Source organism: Cherax quadricarinatus, chromosome 71 (genome assembly GCF_038502225.1).
Source record: "Cherax quadricarinatus isolate ZL_2023a chromosome 71, ASM3850222v1, whole genome shotgun sequence".
NCBI lineage: Eukaryota > Metazoa > Arthropoda > Malacostraca > Decapoda > Parastacidae > Cherax > Cherax quadricarinatus.
The window spans coordinates 20676193-20694251 of record NC_091362.1 but is presented as its reverse complement, the minus strand read 5'-3'; the positions used below and the strand labels follow the sequence as shown (position 1 = coordinate 20694251).

The 18059-nt window shown below is 35.4% G+C and overlaps 2 protein-coding genes across 9 annotated transcripts in view; one reads left to right on the top strand and one right to left on the bottom strand.

The window, feature by feature from the left end:
* The window catches only part of ACC (acetyl-CoA carboxylase), a 72714-nt gene extending 56570 nt beyond the window's left edge, over positions 1–16144 (top strand). For all 6 annotated transcript variants that reach the window (XM_070100111.1, XM_070100109.1, XM_070100108.1 and 3 more), the window contains 10 exons: positions 179–387; positions 1287–1430; positions 1928–2098; positions 3031–3174; positions 3786–3921; positions 4109–4286; positions 4527–4728; positions 6592–6828; positions 7708–7887; positions 8236–16144. In XM_070100111.1, coding sequence (XP_069956212.1) covers positions 179–387; positions 1287–1430; positions 1928–2098; positions 3031–3174; positions 3786–3921; positions 4109–4286; positions 4527–4728; positions 6592–6828; positions 7708–7887; positions 8236–8394 — 1760 coding nt within the window. In that variant the 3' untranslated portion in view covers positions 8395–16144. The remainder of the gene's footprint in view (positions 1–178; positions 388–1286; positions 1431–1927; positions 2099–3030; positions 3175–3785; positions 3922–4108; positions 4287–4526; positions 4729–6591; positions 6829–7707; positions 7888–8235) is intronic.
* The window catches only part of LOC128700369 (ATP-dependent RNA helicase DDX24), a 180549-nt gene that overhangs the window by 98686 nt on the left and 63804 nt on the right, over positions 1–18059 (bottom strand). The gene's annotated exons all lie outside the window — the stretch shown is intronic.

Here is an 18059-nt window from a genome sequence, read left to right as displayed (position 1 = left end):
GACTTTCAGAAATATAGCTACCCCTTACAAAAAGAACAATTGTTAATTCTTCAACAAAAGTTCTTTTGTGGGAAACAGTTCAATTGGTCTACTACATGTAAATATTAGTTGAAGCATATACAGTATTTACGATTTTACAGAATATAGTAATTGTTAATTCTTTATTTTATTTTTCTAGGCAAAGATAATGGGCTAGGCGTTGAGAATCTGCAGCACTCTGGTATGATTGCCGGAGAAACCTCCCAAGCCTATCGTGAAATTGTTACATATTCTATGGTTACTTGCCGTGCTATTGGTATTGGAGCTTATTTGGTGCGACTTGGACAAAGGGTAGTGCAAGTGGAATCTTCGCACATAATTTTGACTGGGTTCAGTGCACTCAACAAGGTACGATAAAAAGAATTATCGGTGAATTTTTTAATGCTCTGTTTTAAAAGCATTTGTCATTATATCTTTTGTTGCTGCTAATGAAAGAATATTTGTAATATCCCAATTATATTTGATTGTTTTCTATTTAGATTTTCTGGCTTCTCTAATTTTCTCAATTTAACAATTTTTGGGCAAAAAATTGCTTAATTGAGCTACTTCCTTAAAGGGTGCTGTATGATCCTTACTGGTTTAAAGTTTTCCCATGAATACAGTAATAATAATTATTTAGCTCTTGTGTAATAATGTCAGTGACAAAATTGTTGTATATGCTGTGGATTAGTGTACCATACTGTTATCAGTTTTTTACTTACGCGAGTTTTTTTTATACAAAATTTGGTCATACTCGTCCTCTCTTCTACCTTCCCTTCACCACCAAACAACCACTCTGTTTCATTTGGGTTGAAGTGTACATGCTATGGAACTGAGAACACACGTTCCTACTTACTTCTACTTCTCTTTCCTCTCTCCCTCCACCCATAGTCACAACTTTGAATCAGTACAACCCAACTTCATCTGGTTGGTTGCCCATTTTTTTTTTTTTTTTTGACTTGTCAGAAGTCTCTTACATTGAATACTGGCCATAGGATTTTGTTCAGAATAAGCTCTTTGGAGTTCCCGTACTCATCTGTTTTGACTCTTTTATTTCTTTCTTATAAATGTCAGTATAAACCAGTTTAAAGTGATGTTTTAACTGAAATGGTTAAAACATCAAGTGGTGCTGGGCTTGGCTGATCACATATGAGCAAATTTATACTACATATAACAAATTAATGGGAGAAATGGAGTCATTGCACAAAAGCCGATTTGAACAATGTGATGGAAATCTGTTTATAAATAACTTTTCTGTGATTTTGCAGCTGCTCGGACATGAGGTTTATAGTAGCAATTCACAATTGGGTGGTGTTCAGATCATGCATAAGAATGGTATCTCACATGATGTTGCTCCAAATGACTTAGAGGGCATTCATACCATGCTGAGATGGCTCTCTTATGTTCCTAAGGTTTGTATTCATTTAATTTTTACATCTTTAGAAGTGAAACTAGTAACCACAGGCTTTTTTTCTTTGTCATTGTGCTTGATCATGTGGAAGTTTAGAATTTTTTTTATATCACTCATTGTTTGTGGGTTTCAACGATAAATTTCCTATACTAATAACCTTTCGCATTTACGTACATGAGCTTACTTTTTTTCTTTAAGACTTTTGGGTATTGACAAGTCATGCACCTGATTTTGATTTTAATAATTGTTGCCCTTGAGATGAACACATGCAAATAATCAAAATGGTTAGGTAAGATCTTAGTGCCTTGTGATGTTTTTCTGTTATATGTAGCAAAAATATTTCGCAAATGTGAATTGGATTTACTATTTATTAACATTTTCAGACTAATTGCTGTCTAGCCTATTAAAAAATATTTTAAATTTGAAATGTTGCATTGCAGAATGTCATAACTGATTCTGTTTAATTGTACAGTGTAAAGGTTTTCATAATTTTTCCAGACTAAGGACTCTCCATTGCCAGTACTTGAACCTATAGATCCAGTGAACCGTGAAGTGACCTTCATACCATGTCGGGCCTCTTATGATCCACGGTGGCTAGTTAATGGTCGACCCTCTCCTACCAATCCTAGTGAATGGGAAAGCGGCTTCTTTGATAAGAATTCTTTCCAGGTATGCTCAAGACTGACATAGTTTTCTGTAAGTGCTCAAAATTTTTAAATTTCATCATGTAAATTTTGCTTTGAAAGTTCTTCTGGCAGGTTAACATTCCACAATGTTAGTGTAAAGAAATGCTCTTGAGTGTACTGGAGTTTGAGCAAGGTAAGTAAGTTTATTTAGGCACAGGTACACATAAGTACAATTATCATACATGGTGTAAATTACATAGGATAAACCCATCTCTCTCCCCCCCCCCCCAAAAAAAAAGAAGTCAGTGACTTATTTCTACTGGGGTCCTTGAAGGTATTTAGGGTAAAATAGGTTAGCTGAGCTTGAGTCCTGGAGGTGGGAAGTAAAGGAGGTATGAGGATGTAGTTTGGAGGATTATCTGAAATAGGATGTCTGCATGCTTCTAGGAGGACAGTGATTGAATGAGTGACAGTGTACTTACTCTATTTTGGGTCACCCTTCCTTAGCGGGAGACAGTTAGTGTGTTGAAAAAGATAACATAATGGAAGTCTGTATTTTAGCCTAAAGTAAAGGTTTACCCTGCATAGTGTGTCTTTATGGCATCCACATTGGCTTGTTAGCCCAGTCACTATTCCACATTTATTATTTTTATTACAATGAAAACTAAACACTACATTTACTTTTTTTTATATTGGTACAGAAATGTTTTTGTTGCAAATTTGAATTAGTCTAATAAAGTTCCCTCTGGTTCTTATGCTAAAATATATATTTTATCCGAGTTATTTGACCTACGTGATTAAATATCTGAAAATGTCATTGCATGTGGTGTATTTGGTGACTGGTGAAGGCATCAGTTGCCAAACACACACTTTCTATAATCTTGACCCACAATGAAAATTTGACATAAATAGGGTAATGACTAGCATTTCTTGTAAAAAATTTAAGTAATTTTTTCACATAATTCCTATTTGCAGGAAATTCTAGAGCCTTGGGCACAAACGGTAATGTGTGGTCGAGCACGGTTAGGTGGCATACCAGTTGGTGTAATTTGTGTGGAAACTCGAACTGTTGAGTTTAACCTTCTTGCTGACCCTGCTAATTTGGATTCAGAGGCAAAGGTAAGAAGTTATTTTCATTATCATGCTTTGCCATGTTAATGTGCCCTTTGCTTTTCCCAGTTCCTTCTCTCAATCTTCTCTTTGCCTTTGCTGTATGCATTCATGATTATGCAGTGGAGTAGTTCCTTCTTGCAAGTAAACCATCAGCTTTTCTGCCATTGTTCTCATCTTGGTAAATGTCACTTCTATTACCCAGTATATTCCACATATAGTGATATGTGTGAATGATGATGAAAGTTTTTTTTTGGGGGGGGTTACCCTGCCTCAGTGGGAGATGGTCAGCATGTTGGGGGAAAAAAAATTTATGTAGTGTAAAGAAGTAATATCAAAAGCAATGTGCTTCTTGCAGTACTCATTGTTGCAAGTAGTAAATAAAGAGTTGCTGTGCTAAATAATAGCTACAACAAACGCCAGTGTGAAGAAATCTAAACATACAAAATTCTATAAAAACCTACTCCAGGTTATGTTGTGGGGATTTGTCTCCTAATAACTTGTGCCCTGTTTTTGTATAAATTTTCACTAAGAAAAATGGGAAAATGTGCAGAGGATTATGAAAGTTTTAGCACGTTCAGTGCAGCATCAGATTGTTGAACATGCCTTCATTTTAACAGACTATCTCTCAAGCTGGCCAAGTTTGGTTCCCTGATTCAGCATACAAGACTTCACAGGCAATTCAGGATTTCAACCATGAAAGCCTTCCTCTCATCATCTTTGCTAACTGGAGGGGTTTTTCAGGAGGCATGAAAGGTACATTTCTCTTAATACAAAAAATGATTTTATCCAATAAAAATATTTGTTAAAGGTCAATTAGTACATACTTTCAAAACCACCACTATTAAATTTCAGGTTTTGCTGCATATTTATAATTTTACAACCAGGAGGGAAGTGGTTTTAATCACTAATTTTATAAAAGAAAATTTGTAATTTATTTCAGATATGTATGAGCAAGTGATCAAATTTGGTGCTTATATAGTTGATGCATTACGAGAGTACAACCAACCGATATTAGTGTATGTTCCACCCTATGCTGAGCTGCGTGGTGGTGCCTGGGTTGTAATTGACTCCACTATTAATCAGAGATACATGGAAATGTATGCTGACCCTCTTTCTAGGTAAGTGGACAGTGATTTTGGAAGATTGTTACTCCAGGCAAGCATAATGTGGGAAATCGTTATTCATTTTCTATGTTGCTGTTAATAGTGCTCGATTCAGCTACCTCGTGTTTATGTTATTTATGTATTCAACCTCACATCATTGAACAGATCATGGAATAAGAATTATATACTATCAAATTTATGTGTGTCATTAAAACTTTGGGTTTATATTCATAAAGAATTTTTTTGTTTAATCAGAGGAGGAGTCTTAGAACCTGAAGGAACAGTGGAGATAAAATTCAAGAAGAAGGATATTGTGAAGTCAATGTCACGTTTAGACCCAATTATCCATAAATTGAACCAAGCATTGACTGAGCCAGACCTACCTCCAGAAAAACAGGCCAGAATTAGAAAGCAAATACAAGAGAGACAGGATTTGCTCATGCCAACATACCATCAGGTAAATCCTTTTTTTAAATTGAATTGCCCTATGGTAGAGAATGTGATTTTGAAACGTTCTTTTATTAAGGGAATATTCTGATGGCTTAAGTAGTTTCTAAAAGATGCTTGTGTACTTGCCTAGTCTGTACCTGGAGAGGGTCTCTGGGATCAACACCCCTGTGGCCCAGTCTGTGACCAGGCTATTATTATAGTCAATCTTTCTCAGGTTACACTTGTATTTCAGTACCAGTGGTGGTCTGCTTCATTTCCTTGAGCCTCACAATACCCTGTATCTATGTGTTCCACATCAACAACTTTTCACATTTTTTCAACCTTCCAGTGCTGTACTTTTTTTTTTTTTTAATTTTATGTACTCACTAAGTGCATGTTTCTTTACACTTTGTTTCTCATTACAAATAAGTGGTAATTGCTGTACTGTTATTATAACCAAACATTAAAAGTTATCGAAACATGTCCATGTCCTTGAACTAGGAGCCACCGTGAGCATACAAGCAGTTTCTACTACTTGACGCTTGGACTGTAAAACATGTCCGTTATACTTGCATAACACATTCTTATGTTGACAGTGGTATAAAATACTGACAAATTGATGAGTAAAACATGTGCAACAGTTGAGTATCTTTATTATCGAAATGCTTTGCCTACACAATAGGTGTCTTTGGTCAAATACACAGGCAGACACTGTTGCACATGTGTCTTCCTCATGATGCATTCTCATTTCCCACCATTCATTTACTGACACACTGACACACTGACACACACACACACACACACACACACACACACACACACACACACACACACACACACACACACACACACACACACACACACACACACACACACACACACACACACACTCTCTCTCTCACTCACTCTCTCTCTCTAAACATTCCTTGTACTTTATTTAGATTTTATTTTAGCTTAGGTTACGTTGCTACATAAACAAGACATGTAGGTTTTCTATATAATTAACATTCTTTCTTTCAACACACCGGCCGTATCCCACCGAGGCGGGGTGGCCCAAAAGGAAAAACGAACGTTTCTCCTTTTACATTTAGTAATATATACAGGAGAAGAGGTTACTAGCCCCTTGCTCCCGGCATTTTAGTCGCCTCTTACAACACGCATAGCTTACGGAGGAAGAATTCTGTTCCACTTCCCCATGGAGATAAGAAATAAACAAGAATAAGAATAGAAAAAAAATAGAAGAAAACCCAGAGGGGTGTGTATATATGTGCTTGTACCTGTATGTGTAGTGTGACCTAAGTGTAAGTAGAAGTAGCAAGACATACCTGAAATCTTGCATGTTCATGAGACAGAAAAAAGGACACCAGCAATCCTACCATCATGTAAAACAATTACAGGCTTTCGTTTTACACTCACTTGGCAGGACGATAGTACCTCCCTGGGCTGTTGCTGTCTACCAACCTACTACCTATGATAATTAACATGTATGTAATAATTAAAGAATGTTTAACACCATTTGTAAATGAAAAGGAGCTGTGCAGAATGTAAAATGTAGGGTAAATGTTCCTAATTATGAAAAGAAATTGGATGCAGAATATTTTGGTTTGGGAATGCATCTTCAATTCTAACATGGGTGTCTATATATAAATAACTTCTGAATTCCAAACTCTGTACACTTCACAGCATTTCACCAATGCAGGGGTTTTCATTTATACCCATTCTTTATTTATTCACACTTCCTACAGTAAATATATTCACCACTTACTGTAAGCTTGAAAATAAATCAGGAATGCATCAATGTTGTAGTGGAGAACCTTCCATATATAGGTTAATAATCTACTCAAATTTTGATAGTAGTATAAAGGAGAAAGCATGAGAGTACTCTTTGCAGGTGGCAGTAACCTTTGCTGATCTCCACGACACCCCTGTTAGGATGCAAGAGAAGGGTGTTATCCAGGGTATAGTGCCTTGGGTTCAGAGTCGTAAAGTTCTCTACTGGAGACTTAGACGCCTTTTAGCTGAGGAAAGAGTGAAGAAAGAAATAAGATCAATTCAACCCAGCTCATCCGATGGCCAAATTGATGCTATGTTGAGGCGATGGTTCTTTGAGGAGAAAGGATCAGTGGAGGTATGTAAATTATTCTAGTGTTCATTGCTTTTCTTTGGTGCACTACTATAAAATGCTCAAGATTTTTGTATGAGCTGGTAAGTACATTCTGGGTTATGCCAACCATTGTTTTGAGTCCATTCCATTTGCGTGCTTGAATTTATCATTAAATAACCCTAGAGAACAGGTGTTAATTTTAAAATAAGCTTAGTAGTCTCTTAAAATGAAAATATGGAATATATAGTTAGAATGATATATAAGATGAAAAAATAATAGGTGATTTTCAGTTAGTCAAATAAGTTTCTGTACAAAGAATTGGTGAAAGTTTGCCTTGTAAGTCTTGTGATGATTAACTTGGTTAGATCTTTAGGGATGTAACAGCCAGGATTGGAACACATGTCAGACAGACATAGATAGGAAAGCTCCACATGCGAGCTCCCTCAGGGTATTACCCTGAGGGAGCCACCTGAAAATCTTTCCCTGCCACAATATTAGGGAGCTACCTCATTCTTCATAATAACTTGGCTGAAGATGGCTTCAACATGAGGGCAAAATATTAAGCTTATTGCTCTGATTATTTTTTTTTTTGAAAGTGCTATTTTTCCTTCCTGACATAGATGAACTACTACTTTATACAAGTAATTTCAAGCACGTTTATTCTAAAATTTTCTGTGATAAATATTCTTTACAGAGTTATTTTTTTACTAAATTTATGAAAATAATAAAGTTTAAAATTACTAGTTGGGATAAAAATAAATGTTTTTAATAGCTAACTGGCATTTTTGAGGAGAGCAGGTTTCCAAATACATAAAAAATGCCAAATTTAACGTCACACTTGAGTGTGTACTATAATTATAAAAATTATATTAGAACAGTACTTAATTAAACCTAACTTTACAGTCCTACTTGTGGGACAAGGACCAAGTTGTAGCCGAATGGTTAGACCAGCAGATGGAAGGTTACTGGTTTGGGGTGGATGGGAAATCACCTCTTGAAGATGCTAGTACCTCTTATCTCTCAGAAAATCTACAGCTCATGAAGAGAGATGCTGCCATATCACAAGTCAAGGATGTTGTAAAAGTTAGTATTTGTTCCACATAGTTAAATAGATATTATATATATAATGTTTAATATTGTAGAACAGTACTTTACCAGTTATTTAAATATATCTATGGTATATCCCCAAATTGTAGTGTGTTTTACATCTTTGATGTGATAATGATACAATAATCCTATTTTGTCAATTCCTCTGTCTCTTTTTTTCTTTTTTTTTGGTAGTATTGCACGTCTAATTTACAGTATCATTAGAAAATATATTTTCTGAGTCAGATTTGAATTATACATTATTGATCTCATCACTAAACTTATTCATTACTTTTTATATACAAAATATAAAAGCCATCAAATTGAACTGTGCTTTCTTTTCAGGAATTCCCAGAGATTGCAATGGACACCATAGTGCATATTATCCGCCGCATGTCTCCATCGCTTCGTTCTGATGCCCTGAAAGCCCTCAACAACATGGACCTCATTAGCCAGCAGGCAGAACCTGTTACCACTCCAGACCAACAGGATAATTCAAACTGACACACATGGTGGCAGTAGTAGGCCATACTACTAGCCACATCCATCCAAGGTTTTTACTAACCTAGCTGCTGTACACATTAGCTTGTTAAATTGTCCAAAAGATAAAGCAAAATGCTCCAATAAGAGGTTTATGCAGCCTGTGCCTTTTCTAAGAGAGTACACCCCTTGAATCCAAGTTGTCCAAAACCAGATTAAGTGCAGCTAGTGCCATATGCAGTGAACCTTTCTTTAAACATTAACTTATAGTAAAGCCCCTGCTGTGCAGTTAGGGTGAAATAGGAATAATCATTGCACAAAATATATTGGGAACTTCAAGAAAATGTTTGCACATTTTTTTTTTTATCTCTTTGGCCATCTCCCACCGGGTTATGGCAAAGTGTCAAGAAGAAAACTTTCTCAGTCACTCATTCACTGCCTTGCCAGAAGTGTGCTGAGATCACAGTTCAGATGACCCCCAAACTGCAACATCCCCATCCCTCCTTCCTAGTGCAGGCACTATAGTTCCCATCTCCAGGATTCAACTCCAGCTAATTGGTTTTATTGAATCCCTTCATAAATGTCACACAAATATATTGGGAATTTCAAGATATAAGGATTTGTTTGAAAAGTAAATCTGATTATGGCTTTGGTTTTAACATTCTGCATAGTAGGTCTAGATAAGTATCTTATGAATATATTAATAGTTAAATGAATAATTTAATTCAGATTTAACTTTATGATGAGGCTTAAGAAATGCTTAAAACAAATTGAACAGTCAGCATTTAAAACTGTAACACTGCCATTATATATATACAACAGTTTAAAAGTAGAATGCTGTCAGTACATATGACAGTTTAAAACTGTAATACTGCCAATACTTACTTCTTACTTGGGGAGGGAGGGAGGGCTTAATAACTAAGTCTACATAAACTGTCAGGACAATGGCATTGGCCTTATTTAGATGTGAATTTAAAAAGATTAATATTTAGTGAAGGGATTCAGGGAAACTGGTTATTTTTATATAGCCGGACTTGTGTCCTGGAAATGGGAAGTACAATGCCTGCACTCTAAAGGAGGTGTTCGGGATATTAGCAGTTTGGAGGGATATTGTTGTGTATCTTTATAGTTATATGCTTCTAAGCTGTTGTGTTCTGAGCACCTCTGCAAAAACTGATTATGTGTGAGTGAGGTGAAAATGTTGAATGATGATGAAAGTATTTTCTTTTTGGGGAATTTCTTTCTTTTTTGGGTCACCCTGCCTCGGTGGGAGACGGCCGACTTGTTAAAAAAAAAAAAAAAAAAAAATTGCACTTTGACAGGCATGATAATGTCTCCTCCATCAGCTAAGGTTAGTGGGTCGTGATGTGTGTTCTTAGGTAAATTGCATAAGTGATTAGTAGATATATTATTTTTCAAAGTTTATTACTGTACTTTTATAAATTTATTATTATTTTTCTTTTCAACATGTCGGCCATTTCCCACCGAGGCAGGGTGACCCAAAAACAAAACAAAAAAAAAAAAAAAAGAAAAAAAAAAAAGTCACTTTTACCATCATTCACACTATAACTTGTCTTTGCAGAGGCATGCAGATAAGTCAGTTTAGATGTCACTCTCAATGGCAAATATCCCAAACCCCTCCTTTAAAGTGCAGGCATTGTACTTCCCACCTCTAGGACTCAAGTCCAGCTAACCGGTTTCCCTGAATCCCTTCACAATATATTACCCTCACAGTCCAACGGCTTCCCAAGTCCCAAAAACTGTTCATCTCCACTCCTATCTAACATGCTCGCACGTGCCTGCTGTATGTGAAAGTCCCTTTCACACAAAACCTCTTTTACCCCCTCCTTTCATCCTTTCCTAGGACTACCTCTATACCAAATAAACTTATTTCAGCTTGTAAGGCGAGTCTGCCTCTTCTCTTTCAACTGACGGAAGTTCACTTTGTTGTATCTACTTTTGAATACCTACAAAGAGACAGCATACATTAACTCCATCCTCTAGTAATTTCCACTTATTTACCACTTTTATTTGTGTGTAGTTTCCATCTGTCTTAGTACTTTTCTGTCTTAGTACTTTTCTAGTAAAAAAAACAATCTTCTGTATGCCTCAAGGTATTTTGTATTTTGGTTCCTCATTCTTCAAGAGAAAGGAGGAATTGCTCTTATCTCAAGCACTAGTCCCAGATCTAATGTAGCTGGGCTGTTAGGATAGGTTGGCTAGCGAGCTAAACTATATTGTTAAGCGGCGTAGAGCTAGAGAAGACAAGACAAGTTAGATGTTTGAAGATATCAAAGTGCAGTATGCAAGGGCAGATTATTTTATACACGGGAGTGAGCCAAATGAAAAGATATAAATAGAAACTACAAATAAACTAGACATTTTTTTTTAATATGAGGGTAATCAGCATGTAAAATCTATTAGGAAGAGGTAACAGAGATTGACTCCTACATGGATTGAAAAGTAAAGTCATCACAGTTGAGGTGAGAGTATCCACATAACATAATAGTCAAAAGGTGGACACCAAGAGATGTAATTAACTCCTTCAGAGACAAGCCTCATAGTTATGCAAGTATAGTCACACACACATTTATTCATGTACAAGCACACACTTTGATAAGTAAATTACCGTTAAAACTACTGTACATCTTTTGAGAGCATATGATTACAACATAGGAAATATTCTGGGGTGTAGACAAAAGCAGTCTTTCCTAGAAAGGATAGAAGACAAAGAGGTTGGGGAGGAAAGAAATATTAGGAAAATGGAAGAATCTATATAACTGACCCCATATTAAAGTCCATGTGTAACTATGAAAGAGTTATTTCATGCAAGTCAAAAGTTTGTTGAAGCCAATATTTAAACCTTGCTCACAACCCTTGCTGAGCAGTGGGTAATGAAAAAGTGCATATGCATGTGTACATCGATGTGGACGAGGTCTTCCCGATGCTAGGGAGAGCGGGATCACTTTTAGTGGCTTATCAACAAATGTGTTATATCAGCTAGGCTATTTTTTGACTTGGCACCTTTTAATATATTATTTTTATTTGTGGAAGAAATTTTCTGTGCATTGGTTAGAATATAATATATTGTGCATAAATTTATTTTTATTGTATACAGCAGGTACTGAGCCCTCAAACAAATTTGTTACTATAAACATGGAATGTACTACTGCAGTTATAATGTAACATTCAAGATAATCAGGGCTTTTTGTTATTTGAGAGCAGCACTTTAACTTCACAAATATTTTCGTTGTCATGCAGGTACACGTGTGTAATGGTATTTTTTTAGGTTATGTTATGAATATAGATATATATATATAACAAATGGCAGAGTCCAGGGAAGTATAAAAGGCTGCTGGTCAGATTCTCTTCTTTGCTAATTCAACTGAAACTTTAAATTTAGTTTAAGAGTAAAGCACAACTACTTTTAAAGCTTTTTATTTGCTTTCTTGATGAAAGCCTTTTAAAGGTAATAAGGTTTGTGATGATCTAATGATGTGTATATTTTGCTATTAAGTACGCAGCTCACATTCCTATATGTACCTTACAACACTTTCAGTTGCTGGGCAAGAGGAGCAAATAGATGACATGCGTGCACATAAAGCACCGTACGCCTTTATTCTAGCAGTGTTATAATAAAGGAGAGTTATATTGAGATAACTATGTAAAGCTCTTTAGTGAAAATTCTGTTATAAGGCTTGTACAGTTTCATGTGTGCTTGTCATTCCTTACTTGTTGTCTGTTAATGAGTGCCATATTATGGCTTAAATATTTAAAAAATTAAAAAAAAAACAAAAAACTGATAGACTCTTTGCTGGCCAAAGAACTCTCATTAAATGATTATTTGCAATTTTTAAACTGAGGTCTTAGATAAACTGATTCAGTTAATATGTTTGAAATGTTTTGTGTGATGCCCGTGTTAGGATCATTACACTGTAATTCTTCACACAATGATAATCACGTCACCATTTAACACGTTATTGATATCTTTTGTGTGGTATTTCTATAGCTTCAATTGTTGGCTGTTTACGTAAAGGATTGTTCATCATTGTATAAACCATGTGCTGCATGTATGTCTTAGTCATTATATACCACAGTGACATTTTCAGTATAGGTATCATTCAACTTATGGAAGCTCATTGAGAATGGTTAAGCAAGTAAGAATCAAAGTCAATACTATGGCTGGGACAGTTAATAAATAACCTGCACATAGAAGAGAAAATTTAAGACATTTCAGTCCATCGTAGACCACCGTAAATCAAAGCTGTCTTGATGATAGGCCAGGATGGGATGAAATGTCATAAGTTACCTCTCCTAAGTGTTTTTTATTTGTAAATCAGTAAGGCATTGAATTAATTCACTTAAGCAAGGCTAATGAATGCCAGCAAGGAGTAGTCAGAAGTTTAATAGGTAGTGTATGTCTCATGCTTAGTGGATGGAGGATTGAGCCTCCCTAGTAATTGTACAGAATAATCCACAGGGGATTAGCCCTTTATACAAAATAACAGTGAACATTAGCATTCTTATGTTCGCATGTTCTTTTTTTTGTGTGTAAGTTACTACAGTATTTAAAGAAACAGAAATTCATTGAATAATGTGCCACATGTTAACTAAAGATGTGTAGGTGTTATGTATTAAAAGAAAATTGGGTCACAATTATGAAAATGAGCACTATTTCAAAGTTTTGTTCATGCATAATTGTTTTTATGCTCTGCTGTGGCATTCATTACAGTTTATATTATAAATATACACACAAAAAAAGGCACAAATATTTTGTGCCAAGTCTGGTGTGCATATTAATGGTAATAGTGTAGCTGAAAAGATCATTCTAACCAAAGTTTATATGTAAAACCTACATAGGAATATAGCTTTAATGTCTATTTGGAAAAAAAAAAATAGGTGGAGATTTTTTAATTTAGGGATTTAAGTGCCAGTGATGAAAATATGTAAAGAAAACCACACGAGTTACTTTTATAATGTGAAAATATATGTAAACATTTATGGCACTTGTGTAATCTTGGAGCAAACTAGACAAATACATAATTGAAATATCATAAATGAATGCTAGTCAGGATATACGTTTCATCATTTGAAAGAATATAAAGGCTCAGTAAGATATAAAATAGTTTAGATGTTATATATTACAACCTTAGTGTCAGTGGCAAGATGTTTTGCATATTTGAAGTGTGCAGTTCTTTGCTATATGTCATTTTTGATACAAGTAATCTTTCTTCAGAATGAATAGTTGATTTCCAAAAGACTTGACTAAATCCCATAGTATGATAGGAAGTAATAAATTTTCAGCAAGGCATAGTAATTTCCAGTTTTGCCCATATTTTTCAATTGTTCTGCTAGCAGAGACAATCTAAAAGGGAATAAAGAGAAATCGCAGCAATACACAAGATATGACACCTGCACATAGCTGACTGCAATAGTAGCAGTCTGGCATCTATAACTTTTCAAAGGTTAAGGGCTTTTGATCGAAGTAATGAGAGCTATACTTCCTTTTGAATCAAACATGATTACCTTCTGTTCCCTAGGCATTATTTAACCCATATAGGTTCAGCATTCCCATGAATATAATGATAATGGCAGCCAAGAGACCAGGGTTTTAAATATCCGGTGGACTCGGCCGAAATTGAATTCGAGCATGAAGATTTGAAATTTAGGCTTGGGAAATATATCTTTTTATCTTTTAAATGTAAAATACTAATAATGCAACCAAGTGGGCAAAATATATTTCGATATACTAAAGGCCTATTTATCTTCGATACACTTTTCTCTCTGAATTTCCCGAGGTAGCACGGATGACACGAGAGCCTCCAAGTATACCCGATTTTGTTTTTATTCTGCTACACTTTATAATTATTTTTAATTCCTATGCATCTCACAATTTTGTAATTTCTTTAGTTATCGTATGTTGTAACACACATCTTTCTCTGTAACCTTGCACCTTTTATTCTTTACTTTGCTACTTATTTCTTACTACTCAATGATAATATATACATGCCTCACAGTTCTATTGTTATACAGTGGACCCCCGCATAACGATCACCTCCGAATGCGACCAATTATGTAAGTGTATTTATGTAAGTGCGTTTGTACGTGTATGTTTGGGGGTCTGAAATGGACTAATCTACTTCACAATATTCCTTATGGGAACAAATTCGGTCAGTACTGGCACCTGAACATACTTCTGGAGTGAAAAAATATCGTTAACCAGGGGTCCACTGTATACTATAGTTGAAAACTGAAATGTTACTCAAATTTCCTAAACAATGACACATTGGTAGAGATCTCAAAAACTTGTTTTTTATAAACTACATTGCAGTGCATCCATGATATTGTCAACATTTCCTTCTTAAACCTCTTCTAGCCTTGTAGGTTCTCGAGCTTCCTTTCATCAAATGAAACAAGACTGCCTTTCCCAGGCACTAAATGACCTAATGGGTTCATTGCTTCCCATGAATACATGACAATAATAATAATAATCTTGAAGGATAGTACAACATCCATCAGAATGTAAATACATTCATAGTAACTAATGAAATGTGCTTAGTTTTGATTATAGTAGTACACAAAGGGAACCTTTTATATATGATTGTATGACTCTTAAATTAATCAAATAGGAATTGCCATACATACTGTTGTTGCTCCTTATCCTGTAAATAATTTTGATATACTGAAATGTGAAAGGCTTACAGTAGCATGCAGCATACCTACGATAAAAAAAACTGCAAACTCACTGTTAAGGAAGGTCCTCTGAAGTCAAAGCAAAGTATTTCTAGATATCTACCTCAGGCTGAATTTTTCTTGAAAACATTTATGGGTAAACTGAACTGCTATTCTGAAATATATACCAATTTTAAGTATGTCCAGTGCTGTACTACATTTTAAATTTATGGGGCTTTCATAAAGAATTCTTTATTTTTGTTTAATTTTGTATCACCTTAAAAAATGAAAAATATGGAGCATAGTATTCAGAAAGTTTAGTTATTAAATTGCAGCCTTAACAATAAATCCTTATACAACATGGTAGTTGTATTACTACAAACTATCATGTCCTAGTAAATCATATGAGAAATGAGTACTTTTAGTAGAAATAGTTATATTGTATGACTGTGACAACTCAAAACAGACAGAAGTTAGACAAAAATATTACAGAAGACAAAGTAATGAAACTTGCCACGTTAATGTGAATGTTTCATAAGTACTCTACTTTTCTACCTATTATTGGAAGGTTATGTTAAATATTGTTCCATTTTACAGTGATGAAAAGAAGTGGAAACAGCAAAATGATAGCTGGTTGTGTAGTCTCTCCAGTACACACAATCAGGTATTGTGGTCACTGGTGAGGAAATGTGCTATCTTGTGGGAGACATTTTTTACTAATTGTAGCATATGTATAAAATATCAAAGAGCAAACTTTACTATAAGTAAGCTACTGGCAAATGCACAAATTTTTCTTTCAAGTATGTCCATGAAGGATAGAGTAAAATCTATTTTGTTAGGCAGCATTTTTATAAAGCATTTTGATCCCTAAAATGTCTCCAGTCAGTTACAGAAATTTCAAATTAAAATGTTTTATTCAGAAATTGAGTAATATTGAACTTGTGTGTGCTGTGTTTATGTATATTCTGTATTTATTTTATTAATAAATTAGCATGCATTTTTATTGTATGCTTAAATAATAATTGCAGATATGTCATATTTATTAACAATGTCATTAGGTTATGTACAAATGTTTATTGGTTCAGATAAATCTTTGATACCACATATGCATCTTATTTATATCCAAAACTATTAATATCAAAACTTTAAAATAATGCAAGTACATACAATGGTACCTCGGGATACGAACGGCTCAAAACTCGAACAATCATGTAAGTGTATTTTTGGGGGTCTGAAATGGATTAATCTAATTTACATTATTCCTTATGGGAACAAATTCGTTCGGTATCGGCACTCGAACAGCCTTCTGGAACAAATTAATTTCATATCCCGAGGTACCACTGTACTTTGATACTTTTATACATGCGAAGGTTTGACCTACTATTTTGGTAATTAATCATGTGTAGAATATGTAGAGGTAGTGCCTCAATTTGACTTTAGTAGAAGAGGAAGTATTGTAGAAAAGATGCAGTAGACTGCTAAAATAATTTTGATGTATGTAGACTACAAAGGACTTGTGCTTTATGACTTGCACTTTTTAACATGCCGCCCATTTCCCACTGAGGCAGGGTGATCCCCCCAAAACAAGTGCTTTTACCATCATTCACACATAATCACTGTCTTTGCAGAGGTGCTCAGATATGACAGTTTAATTGTCATTCTAAACAGCCAATATCTCAAGCCCCTCCTTTAAAGTGCAGGCATAGTACTTCCCACCTCCAGGACTCGAGTCCAGCTAACCAGTTTCCCAGAATCCCTTCACAAAATATTACCCTGGTCACACTAACAGCTCATCAGGTCCCAAAAACCATTTGTCTCCATTCACTCCCATCTAACACGCTCACACATGATTGCTGTATGTCCAAAATCTCTTTTACCTCTTCCAGCCTTTCCCAGGATGACCTCTACCCCTCCTCCCCTCCTTTACGGAGTTATACACCTTCCAAGTTATCCTGTTGTGCTCCATCCACCCATATATATATATATATATATATATATATATATATATATATATATATATATATATATAATGAAACGTCAGAAATCTATGAAAATAGGCCAGACACGGATGGAAATAGTGAATGAGCTTACGTAGACTGAAGAGAGTAGAGAGAAAACAGGTGGAAATAGTTCCGAGTGTAAGGAGGCCTGAAGTAGAGGAAAATTGGGCAGGAATGGGTAAAAAAAAATAGGCCAAGAGCATTCCAAAACAGAAGAGAAATGAGAAAACAGGTGCAGAATGGATTGAACGAGGTCAGAAAAGGGTGAAAATAGACCTGAAATGAATGAAAAAAAGGTTAGAAGTTGAAATAGGCCAGAAATCGATGGAAATAGGCCAAAAATGGGTAGAGATAAGAGATTGAGGGAAAACGCAGCTAATTCTTGTTTTCGTGATGGCTAACCTTTTCTTCTCTCTCCCCTCACGATTTTCAGCCCCAGTTACATAGTAAATAAACTCTAACGAAGAACTTTTTTGAAACGTGGCGACAGAGTTCAGAATAACCTAGCCAAAAGTGTTATAAACCCCACAACCTCAAAATAAAAAATAAAATGAAAATAAAATACCATTTCGAATGAAAAGCCAATCACGTATTTAAAAAAACTAAAGCCTGATGAAAACTAGTTCTCGGATATTTGGCCAACAGACACTTTACCAAAGGACATTTGACCGAATAAACATATGGTAGAACTGGCAGTCATCGCCTTAACCTAAATTATTCATTTGGCCAGTTGGCTGACAGACATTTGCCCGAAGGACAAGTGTATGTTGGTCAACACCATTAGAACCCCCCACTAGTTTCTGGAATGTCACATCACTGTCCTCACCTATTTGTGGTTGCAGGTGTCGAGTCACAGCTCCTGGCCCGGTCTCTCCGCTGGTTGCTACTCGGTCCTTTCCCCCCCCCCCCCCCCGACTGTGTGTTCATTATTATTCCTGCCAAGACTTCACTTATATTTTTGTTGTGGTTCCAATGAGTGGAATATATTTTTCTCAAGTGAAAATGATTTTCCAGAGT